Source organism: Bombus pascuorum, chromosome 9 (assembly GCF_905332965.1).
Source record: "Bombus pascuorum chromosome 9, iyBomPasc1.1, whole genome shotgun sequence".
Taxonomy (NCBI): Eukaryota; Metazoa; Arthropoda; class Insecta; order Hymenoptera; family Apidae; genus Bombus; species Bombus pascuorum.
In genome coordinates, this window is record NC_083496.1 from 1,270,807 (window position 1) to 1,283,169 (window position 12,363).

At 31.5% G+C, this 12,363-nt stretch overlaps 1 protein-coding gene across 12 annotated transcripts; it reads left to right on the top strand.

Annotated features, from left to right (window-relative positions):
* The first annotated feature begins 1,308 nt into the window (after nt 1-1,308).
* Nucleotides 1,309-11,623, top strand: LOC132910626 (hrp65 protein-like). 12 transcript variants are annotated; one of them, XR_009658812.1, is made up of 11 exons: nt 1,312-1,660; nt 2,164-2,382; nt 2,580-2,881; nt 3,142-3,434; nt 3,523-3,713; nt 4,031-4,124; nt 4,333-4,352; nt 8,769-9,607; nt 10,358-10,413; nt 10,553-10,640; nt 10,960-11,116. XR_009658812.1 is itself a non-coding variant. In XM_060966422.1 (8 exons), exons 1-8 carry the CDS (start codon nt 1,469-1,471, stop codon nt 6,082-6,084), a joined length of 1,527 nt encoding a protein of 508 aa, XP_060822405.1. In that variant the 5' UTR covers nt 1,309-1,468; the 3' UTR covers nt 6,085-8,069. The 12 variants fall into 12 exon arrangements, 1 of the variants encoding a protein (XP_060822405.1); XR_009658802.1 differs by lacking the exon at nt 8,769-9,607 and adding an exon at nt 11,442-11,623 and having other exon boundaries at nt 10,358-10,640; nt 10,960-11,070; XR_009658808.1 differs by lacking the exons at nt 8,769-9,607; nt 10,960-11,116 and adding an exon at nt 11,442-11,623.
* Nucleotides 11,624-12,363: the final 740 nt, after the last annotated feature.

Sequence of the window (12,363 nt, forward strand, 5' to 3'; positions counted from 1 at the left end):
TTACTAGATAGTTAATAAATAATAAAATAAAAGATAAGTTAATAAAAGCTTCAAAACGAAATGCTACGTATTTTTAAATTAAGAATAATAAAAAATTATGAATTTAATAATAAACTCTAATACAGTAACATATTAGGAAATATAAACAAAAAAGTTTATGTAAAGAAACTATTATTATAGGAATATTAAAATATTTTCTTAATAATAAATGTTGTTATAAATGAATGCAGCAATAAATGAAATATCTATTAAAAATTAATAATTTTAATATTATTAACTGTATACTAAGAAGAATATAAACTTTTGTACACAAAACTGAAATTGTATGAATGTCTTTCTGTAAGGAATATGTATTTTTCATTCGCAGAAGATATAATAATAATCATAATACTTTATTGTATATCAGACTTTAAGTCTATTACAAGGAAGTTCTTTGGTACAAAGTGTTAATCTACTTAGTATACCTTTCCCTATAGTATATCGTATAGTTTTGTGATAGTTATTCTAACCTTATGCATACATAAGCATAGATATAGTTTACGTAATAGTATGTGTGTGTGTGTGTGTGTGTATGCGTGACCATAGCTATAATACTAATATACTATACTATAATATCACACCATTTGATATTATACTTGTAATACTGTTCGGAGTTTATTCCTTATTGATACTGTTTTGAGATATTCGCAAAAAGTAGAAAATAAAAATATGTAGATTTATAACAATGGACAAAAAACGCATCGAAATAAAAATTAATAATTTATAAGTAAATAAATGTGCAAATAAATAAGTAGACGTGGCGAATTTTTCGCCTCACTTTCACCTATATTCATCGGCGATTTCTTTACTCATCTCTAACAAGATGAGACATGTTCACATAAATTTTATATAACCGTGGTCCAGACCTGTTTATATGATCGTGGTACGTAACATTTCTAAATTTAACGCTACGGGAGCGTGCATGAATCATGAACATAGAAATATTCTCATATCCATGGCATGGAGTTACAAATTTGCGACAACACAAAGCAAAGCATAATCCATATTCATTTATCGTATAAATGCAGCGTTCTCTTTCTATTCCTATATCGCTTTTTCAACTCGCTCGCGCACTCTATCTTTATATCTCTATGCAACAGCTAGTGTTAAAATATTATTTCCGGTTAATCTCATCTATCATACATCCATTAAATGTTTTATCTGTCTGAATTAACCAATCAAATTTAATTCCTATTAATGAAATAACCAATCATGTTCTTAGAGAAATGTACCCATAATGCACCGAGAATAGAACTACATAGGGGAATTGTTCCTCTGCCCTCTGGCTGCCGTTGGTGGTTCTCCAATCTTACCACTTCGTTTTAAGACGCCATAGTGAACGATTTATTTAACCGGAAAGCCGAAAGTGAGTCGAACTGTTTCACGACGGAGTTTATTCTTAATAATTATTGCTTGAAACATCTGAGCGATGGCAGGAATTGAAATAGCTAAGGTAATACAAGAACCTCAGAATGTTTCTACAGAAAATAGTAATGAAAATCCACGGGAACGGAATCCTCCGGGCGATAATCGCAGTCCGCGTGGTCGAAGAGGAGGAACACGTTTTTCTAGTGGACGCGGTGGCGGGATGAGCGGAGGAAACAGATATAGCGATGGACCCGTAAGAATTATATATATTTCTTTTTATATACATTTAAAGAATAAATTTTTTGTTTCTATCGCCATATTTGCTATAAAATGATGCGTAATACATACTACGACCTGTTGTAAACTGCTGGCTTTTAAATTTATTAAACGCTATTATTTATAACTATAATCTCTATTTGTATTACATTAATTTATTGTAGTGTTGTGACTAAGACAAAGTTAATTTTTTTTGTGATTCAGTACACATAATTGATTATATTTCAAAAACAATAAAGTTTTATATACGTATAGCGCTGTATATTCTACTGTGGCAAATATAATTTAAATAAAGTATAGAAGTACTTGAGTGATTATGTTAATATTTCTCAGATCGTTGCATCTCAAATTTTGCATATTATACGTTAATAATTCTATTACTATGAGTGAGCTATTTTTACTACCAGTAAATGTTGCTTTTCTTTGCCAGAATTTCTATATATTAGAGATAATTAATATTGCTCTTATTTTTATGGTTAGGATCGCATAATGGAGCGAATCATGAGTATTAGTGGACCTACGCATGATTTGCCACCTCAAGAAACTACAGAAAAAAAATTTAGTGGTCGTAATCGTCTGTATATTGGAAACTTGACAAATGACGTTACAGAAGAGGAGATCCAACAAATGTTTCAACAATATGGTGAAACATCTGAACTTTTTCTAAATAAAGAGAAAAACTTTTCATTTGTTAAAATGGTAAGTTCAATAAGTTTTGTTTTTTTTTCCTTTTATAATATTCTTACATAAACAAAATGATTAAATTAATTACCGTTTGATAAAGAATGATAATAAGATTTGGCTGTTATATTTATGATGATACATATATTATATACATATTTATATACATATATATATATATTGTTAAACTGCAACAGAATCGTTATTCTTTATAGGATTACAGGGTAAATGCTGAGAAAGCAAAACATGAATTAGATCGCAAAATGGTTAAAGGACGTGCACTTAAAGTTCGATTTGCTCCCCTTGATTCAACGATTAAAGTTAAGAATCTTACACCTTGGATTTCAAATGAATTGCTTGAAAAAGCATTCAGTGTCTTTGGTGAAATTGAACGTGCTATAGTTATAGTAGATAAAAAGGGGAAGTCCAGTGGAGAAGGAATTATAGAATTTTGCAAGAAGAACTCAGCCCAACTTGCTTTGAGGAAATGCACAGAAGGATGCTACCGTCTAACAGCGTATGTTTCCAATATAAGTAAAAATTCGAAAAGTCTGTCACCCCAACGCCACGCTTGTTTGATGTATTTTCTTTATCAACAAGTGCCTAAGTATTAATCATATTGGGGGAAAGAAAAAAGAATTCCGAAAGGAAGCATGATACAACAGATGTTTGTATTGTGTGCTGAAGATTGGAATACAAAATCTTATTTTAAACATAATTATATTAGATAAGATAAAGAAAGCTCTTTAAGATTTACACAAGGTATTTATATTATAGGTCTCCGTTACCTGTGATTGTTGAATTATTTGAACAACAAGATGATATAGATGGTTATCCAGATAAAACTTTACCTCGAACTACTGAATTTTTCAAAGCTCGTGAAATTGGTCCAAGATTTGCAGAAGTAGGAAGTTTTGAATATGAGTATGGAACAAGATGGAAACAACTTTATGAATTGCGTAAACAAAAAATAGAAGCAATAGAAAGAGAAATGGCAATCGAGGAAGAAAAATTGGAAGCTCAAATGGAGTTTGAGCGATGCGAGTTCGAAACTAAACGCTTAAGGGAAGGTAGATATTTAAAAGCATTAAAAGATATTGTTTTGATACATATAACATAAGCAATGTGTCCTCATAAATTCGTTTTGATCAATTATAGAATTGCGTATGCGTGAGGCTGATCGTGAGAGGCAAAAGAGAGAATGGGAAATGAAAGAAAGACAGGCTGAAGAACAAAGAACACGCGAGGAAGAGTTACGAAGGCGACAGCAAGAAGAAATGGCAATGGCTATTAGAAGACAAGAAGAGGAGCTGCATAGGCGTCAACAGGAAAATAATTTATTTTTGCAGGTGATTACTTCATACTTTCAACAAAAACAAATTTCAAGATCGCAAAAAATTTCTATAACAAATGAAATTTTTACATTTCCGTATTAAAAAATTATTTGAAAAATAGGTGCACTGGTTACATCATAAGACTTTTATTTCTTATGTATTTCACAATGTATTTATTTTCTTTTATTTATTATTAGCATTTATTATTATTATCATAGAGGGATAATGGAGGCATATTATGTACTGCTTATTATGACGTTTTCGGAATATGAAATGTTAGAATATTCATGTTTCTTACTAATGTTTAAAGTTATGTTCCTTTTTTACTTAAGGGACAAGCAATGAGAGGAGGTGGAGGAAGCGGAATAGTAGGGAAAAGTTATGATCCCATTAGTAACGACCGCGATGGATTTGGACAACCTGATGGTAAGTCTGAAAATGTCATTTTTTATAAATTGTAATGTTTTTCCAGCCTGACGCATTTTTATTTATTAATATATTTGAATTGAATTAGTTCTTTTTGAAATAGAAAATGTTTATGAAATATGAAATGTGTATATTTTTATTACATTTAAAATTTCTACACCATAATTTGTTAAAATTATTGTTAATTGTAAATTTTACTTTATTATAGGTGGAAGCAACATGCCAGTGGTAATGTATCCCATTAAATTATTATTTTAGATATATATACAGAGTATTTCCGAATTCGTGATACAACTGGAAAGAAAGTGATTCCTAACGTAAAAGTAAGTCGGAAATATCCACTAAAATTTGTTCGCACAGAGTTCCATTTTCGAGAAAATCGAGTTTGAGTATTTTGTAACTACGCGTGTATTCAATTTTACGATCTTGGAAACATCCTGTATATATTTTTCACAAAATATTTTTTCTTAAAGCATTTCTTTGATATTTCATTTATGTGTATTTCCATTTGGTGATACTATGAAACATTATTATATCTATATACGGGAATTTTTTGTTGAAAAAAATTGAACTATGTTCTTGCACGGTAAAAAAGTATTATTAGTGAACACTTGCAAAAAACATAAATGAAAGGACTTTAAGAGTATTCTCACGAAGCATGCTTTCCAATACAACAGGATTCTAATGTCTGCAACGAAATCATTTTAATATCAAATGTATATCTCACACTGATAATATTAATTAATTGGCCTGTAGAGGTGTATCAATGGACACTAAAATCAAATTTTTCACTTAATTTTCTTACGACATAAAATAAGTACTTAATTTTAAATTAATTTATCTAATAAGAAAAACATATCACATGTTATATTTGAAACCTTTTATCTACATTCATATAATAATATATAGTGCAATTTCTGTTAAAGCCTCCTCGCTTTAATTACGAATACAAGTGACATGTTTCCTATTATCTATAACAAACAACTATTGAAATATGTCACATTTTTTATTTTTCTCAAACTTGACGCGGTTTCTCTAAAAGTTTTATTCTATGCTAATAAAAATATTTTAACGCATCTATCGCACATTGGAAGATTTCATCATGGTAGAACACTTATTAATATTCAGTGTTATGGAATTAACCGTGGATATTTGAAAGCAATAAATATATAAAATTTTGAAGAAATGTTAGGGAATTTTTATTAATTCTATGTAGATAATGCAACATACGAGTTGCACAGATAGGTTAAGGTTTTATTGGACGTATTCTTCTCTCTATGCTTAAAATTTTTAGTTTTTGATTATACTGCAAGTTCGGTACGTTTAAGCAGCGATCATTTATTTCTATCTACATCGTACGTGACTAATTTCTGAACATCCTAATTTTTATCCGTAGGTTATAATAAATAGAATCGATTTTTTTAGTTTACAAGCATTCAAGCATTCTTCATCTGCAAACAACATCTAACATTGTGTTTTCCCCTTTCTTTTCTATGTGATTTGACGAAAATTGACGATGACCTGTGCTGCTGACAAACATGGATGGGCGCCCTGAACCGTGAAATGTATTTATGGTACATCCAAAATTTACAAAACATCGTTATTCACCGTATTAAATGAAAATCATTGGCATTTCGGTGATATTGTCGGCACATAACTTTCGACTGCATTGACCTTAAAATATTATTGTGCTTTTACTCTACACGTTATAATTAAATTCATTTTTCTCTATAACGATGATTAGGATCCAAAGACATTTATGAATGCTTATAATAATATGGATCGCGGTAGTCGTGGGGTTTACAATGATGATCGTAGTCAAATGGATTTAAGGGATACGAGGGCCAATATGGGTGGTAATAGGGGTGGTAGTCGTGGAAATAGTGCTGGTGGACGTTGGCAAGGTGGAAATGATCGTAATCGTCAGAATGATTATCCTAATAAAAGGAGACGGTATTAAAAATTGCAGAATTAAAATAACTTCTATTTCTTTAATTGATTGAGAAGAATCGATAGTTCGCATTGGTAGTCTTCGCTCATTTTTTCCAACAACGTTTGCGACCGATCATCTCTCTCACATTTTATATCATAGCATAGCGTTTTCGGATAAAAATAGTAGCATTACATCTTTACAAAATTTTTTCTTTAATTTCTTCTTATTATTTTCTCTTCAAATGTAAAATCTATATCCGTTTTATTGGAAATTCTAGCAGCAATAAAAGCTTAGTACAGATTGTTGTCTTCGGGACGATCGTTCAAATTATAGAATCTACGTTCTTCATTACTTTGGATGAATCACTCCACATTGTTTCAAAGGGTTGAAATTCTCTGGGCCGAGATAGTTTCTCAACATTACTTCAATAAGCAAATCTAAAATATCTTATCGATGATGAGAAAACAGTCGAAATCTCTGTTGTAGAAATGTTATCGTTCTCCTTATATAACGTACAGTCATTTTTAATGCTCTAACTTCACCCATTTCTCGAATTTAAAAAAAATCTTAATACAATGTTCTATGAATTTTTGTAAATTTTTCGATGAAGTATAGATATATTCTTCTACGAATATAAATATGCGAATATAAAGGATATCCATTTAAAAGAATACTAATTTGTCACCAATTTGATACGTGTATTGTCAAGTTGCGAAGACTGGCAGATATCTTTTTGACTGAATTGTAAAAAAGAAATCAAAACACTGTTAAAAACATTGATTAGCAACTCGATCATATCATTTTTAATGGTAAAGAAAGAACTTGAGTACAGAGTAATACCGATTTCTAAAGGAGAGAATCGCATATAGTGGAAAACTGAACCCTAAGTTGTCAATAGTAGAACAGTGTTATTTCATAAATTTTTGCCATGCTAACATATAAATAGTAATGTATAATCTCATAGGATTTTACTTCATGAAACAATATGTAAATATTACAAATAATGTATATTAACTTTTATTGCTACTGTATTGTCATAGTATATACTATATTCTATTCATAGTTTGTCATTTCATTTGATTCGATAGATTTCCAAAGTGAAAGTATATACTCTGATCGTATCTTTGGTTTTGTTCTTTATGATTATATAAAAAAATATGAAATTAGCTTATAAGCGAAAAGTGCGTTTAATATTGACTGATACCAATATCAAAGTCATTTGGTAACTTACCTTTTTAAGAACAAATAAAATTGTACAGGCGTATATATGTGTCTGTATCAAAGATTGTTTGTTTTACCTTGTGCATTATCTCTGTTCGTACATACGTACACGCAATCGTACTACACGCTATCGTATTACATATAGGTGATAATTAAGCGAAAGTATTTTGACATTGGTATATATATTAAATTTCTTTAACTTAAATGTGAGTTGTGAATTTCCTAAAAGAATAGGGACATTATAATTAAAATAGAAAGTAATAACAGTATTATTTTTTTGTCTTAAACAGCGTTATAAAATGTATCTCTTTTCAAATGAATTTTCTTTTTATAATCGTTTGAGAATTCATTTGAGATAAATGTTAATCATTAAAAGATAGTAAACTTTGTCATATGAAAATACTTGCAACGTATTTGCTTGCCTCATTTTGGCAGAAAATTGACATTTTCATATTGACGTTTTAAATAAAGTTATAGGCAATTTAGTATAATGAAAAGTATATTTACTTAGAGAGAATTTAAAAATCATGGTGAATGTAATATAAAGGAACTATCTATTCTGTTTTTATTAAAAATCTATTATTTTTAAATATCGCCGCATTTCTTTCAGGAAATCTTCAACATAAATCTTTTAATAATGTGAGTTTATAGTACAAATTTTTATTATGAAAATATTTTGTATTTTTTCTATTCACTTTTTATATCAACTATAATATTTACCTTTCCTTCGGAAAATTTTGTTTAATTAAAGATATAATATGAAACAGAAAAATATATTTTCATAAAATCTATTTTAAATGACTTGCATTATTCTTTAACCATATTTTGTCTCTCTATCTGATCTTAATCCTACGATATAACTATTATATAAATTGCGATTGAAAAATTTCCAATCGTTTTTCAGTTCATTTATTATTATTGTATTCTCGTATTATAATAATCGTTACTTTGTAAACATTGTTAGCTGGACATAACACATCGTTGCGTTGTTACTCGCCTAACTACTTGTTAATCACCCGGCGGCTGGGTTATTAATTTAGCCGTTGTTAACTATCACGAACTATTTCTGGTGTAGCATCGTTATGGTCCTTGTGAACAATTTTCGGTACAGCACCATTGTGCTGGCCTTGAACACCCTATATATTCTTTTGGTCACTCGACCCATTAATGCTGTTCCGAACACCATTGTACTCTTTGTGGCCGCTCGACCCTTTAACATTACATTATCGTCATTCGAGGGCGGTACTCTTCAGCTGTAATAATTTTTTATTCCTATATCTAAACAATTAAACAACACACCATCTACGGATTATCTTCCGGAATTGACAACACTGAAGAGAGATTCATGTACTCATCGTTAGACGATACTGCGTGTACGCGATACGATACCTTGAATTCTGGCTATTAATTTCCAATTATATGCTGTCGCTGGCTCACTCGTTACTTGAACCGATACTTTGGGTATTTCGTTCCTTCGAGCGTATTCGCAGAGATGAGAAAAATGCCCAGGCAAAGGAATGCGGATCTGATCGCTTACTTCTGACAGACCCGGTACGATCAAAGATCAGCACGTGTATTGGCTGCAAGAATCACATACATAAATGTAGCAACGTATAACGATGAGCGATAGAGAAGAGTACATATTTGTATGTATTTTCCTTGCTCCTATTTTGTCCTGTTAACCATTTCTTCACCTCTGCATTTATACTTTTGCCGGATCAAACACGAAGATTATGTGTTGGTCTCCGAGGACGAAGGGCGAGAACGATTACGATAATGGACGGCGATCCCTCCACTAGCTGTTTAAGCAGTTGCAGCTGCTTCAATCGTACATACGTATTTACGTTTGTCAGCGGAGCTCGAACTTGATGTCAATGATAACCGATCTTGTCTTCTCTTATCACGCGATTTACGTGATTCGTAACGGCGACTCATCGATCACAGTACAGTCCCCACTGTATTATCACTGTCTCTTATTACACAGACGTTACGTGTTTTTATTAAATATTAAATACAACTGGTACTCGCGACAAAACGTCGTTTGTCCGGCTTCTAAGTTGTGACGAAATAGAGAATATGAATGTGTAAACTCGAACGCGTGGAATCGCCGAGCGAAAGGAATTCTTTTTCAGAGAATGAATGAAATTCTTTTCTGCTCCAAATGGAGCAGAGCCTCAATGTCGACGCTCGCAGCGTAGATCAGGGCACGCGTTTCAGACGATCATCAAACGAGAGATACATTGTAAAGTCTACAATGTATCTATATTTCTGACAGAAGAGAGTCTGCAATTACAAGATAGGCTTGCGTACTTGAAACTACTGGTACGAGGTGAGTAGATTTTGTCAAAGTGTTATTATGCATAATTCTGTCTTAATCTTCGGGTGGGATATTTATATAAGTATATATAATTTTAATCCATATTTTGTCGTTAGTCGGATATTTAAAACGCAGACGTTTCATATATTTCAACATATTGATCTTTATTTATTCAATATCGAATATATAAATTATATTCCAGCCATTGAGAAACTCTATATTTTTAAAGGAATTAATAATAATTTGTAATCATTGCCAGCGAAGTTGGATTCATCGTTAGACTTCAAAGTTAGAAAACAAATAGGAAATTATAATACAAAGTGGTTTATTTTGTTAATTATATGTACCCAATATATGACTGACTTTATTTTCAAGCGATATAATTCTAACGAAAATCTAATCATTCCGTTACATAATTATTCTGTAGGAACTTAATTAATTAACGAGGAAATTGTCCAGCCTAGACGGTGTTTTTACCTCTGACAACCAAAATATGCTCGTATACCAACTTTAGCAAAGGTTGTCTGGGTTCGTTATTGAAATCTAGGCTGATAACTGAAATTATACTTACATAAAGTATGCTATTTATATCTGACAAGATATACTCTTGAACTTTAAGATTCTGAAAGAATTTTTAATTACAATCACATTACTGATTTTATTTGATTCTATGTGTAAAGTGTATTAATTTATTACGTTCTATGTTAAAATTCGATGCATTGTTTTTATGTAATATATTTACATTACTTTTTATGTTTACAGGCGCTTATAGCAGTTCCTGGCTGAGGAAATGAATAAAACGTATTGAAAAACGAAAAGTAAATTTACACAAAAATCATTACGTATCCTTAAAAATCAAACAAGAAATCATATAAAATATAACGATGAAATATTAATCTCAATGCACCGATTATACAAAATTTAAGACTCGAGATTATATATAATTTCTATTTACAGATTTTTGATTGCATCTGTTAGTACGCATACCGTAGTATTCGACATACAAACGAAAGATGTGCGTGTAAAGGAAGTTTAAGATCATAAGGTTTGTTTCAGTTTTCTCCTTACTTTTCTATATTAACACGTTGAATGCCACTCGACTTTTACTCGAAATATTATAAATGTTACGGTGTATAATCATCGTTAATGAATAAATCTCACTGAGGTCACCGGTGACGACCGTGGCATTCAACGCGGTGTTAAATCGAGATGTCTTTTTAGTCAAATTTCTTTCTGTGATGATAAATAATTGAAGAGAGATTTCAATGATCGATCCAACGTGTTCTGAGCGTATTGCTCTGAACATTTCTTCGATTGAGTTAACATCTGCACATGGCATTAACAAAATATTTTTTTTTTCATAGGAGGAAAATCTACGCTTTGAAAGTCGTTTTCTTTATTAACGCTATGACGTGATGGGCACTTTATTTTCCGGAGACAATTGAGCGAGCGATGGCAAGAGCACAGCAGCGATGGTTATTTCGATTACGATTTTTATACTCGCTAGATTTTCAGTCTTCTTCTTACTTTTCTATATTAACTTTTCTATATTTTCTATATTAACACGTTGAATGCCACTCGACTTTTACTCGAAATATTATAAATGTTACGGTGTATAAACATCGTTAATGAATGAATCTCACTGAGGTAACCGGTGACGGCCGTGGCATTCAACGCGGTCTTAAATCGAGATGTCTTTTTAGTCAAATTTCTTTCTGTGATGATAAATCATTGAAGAGAGATTTCAATGATCGATCCAACGTGTTCTGAGCGTATTGCTCTGAACATTTCTTCGATTGAGTTAACATCTGCACATGGCATTAACAAAATATTTTTTCCTTCATAGGAGGAAAATCTACGCGTTGAAAGTCGTTTTCTATATTAACGCTATGACGTGATGGGCGCTTTATTTTCCGGAGGCAATTGAGCGAGCGATGGCAAAAGCACAGCAGCGATGGTTATTTCGATTACGATTTTTTATACTCGCCAGATTGTACGACTTTTAATATAGTCTCTTCAAAAACTGCATTAATGTTGTAAAATTAATACGCTATTTCACACCAAAAGAAGACTGCCTCGTCCTCAGACACAATTTATCGCACGTAAAACTTGTAGTCTTTTGCCTATTTAATAAATAAAAAAACAAAAGAAAATAGAAAACATTCTGCAAAATAGCTATTTTACTTTCTATTGTAGTTTTGAGTTGTAGTTATGGTAAGTTTTAATTTCTATTGTAAAACATTGTTATATTTGATGAGAAGTATAATATAATATTATTCAGATCTTAGACTGGTGTTAGATTAAATTTCTTTACGTTTATTACGAATGTTATTCCTGAATGTTAATTTCTATGTTTTTAATGGGACGCTACAGCATATTCGCCTACATTTGCAGTCAGATATTTGAGAAAATCTGGTCGGTATGCATATACCATGAGTGGAAAAATCGACACGCTTCGTTTGGCCCTTTTCGTTGACTCTCGTGGTACGACGGCGTGGCGAGTCACTTTTTGCTATGGCACTTTGCATGAAATTTGCAAAATTCGTCGGCCAAAGAGTTCTCGTTTAAAAGAATTACGCGTTCCGTCCATTCCGAGATGTTGAATAAACGATGGTCGAATACTCGCGAAAGCAAACGAATTGCATCGGGACCAGCGGCTATCCAGTTAATATAGCGATTTCAATTAGAGTGGCAGCGGTATGTTCAAAGTGTCACCGATCGGGATATATATTCATAGAAAATATGTGAATTTTATCGATGAAACTCGC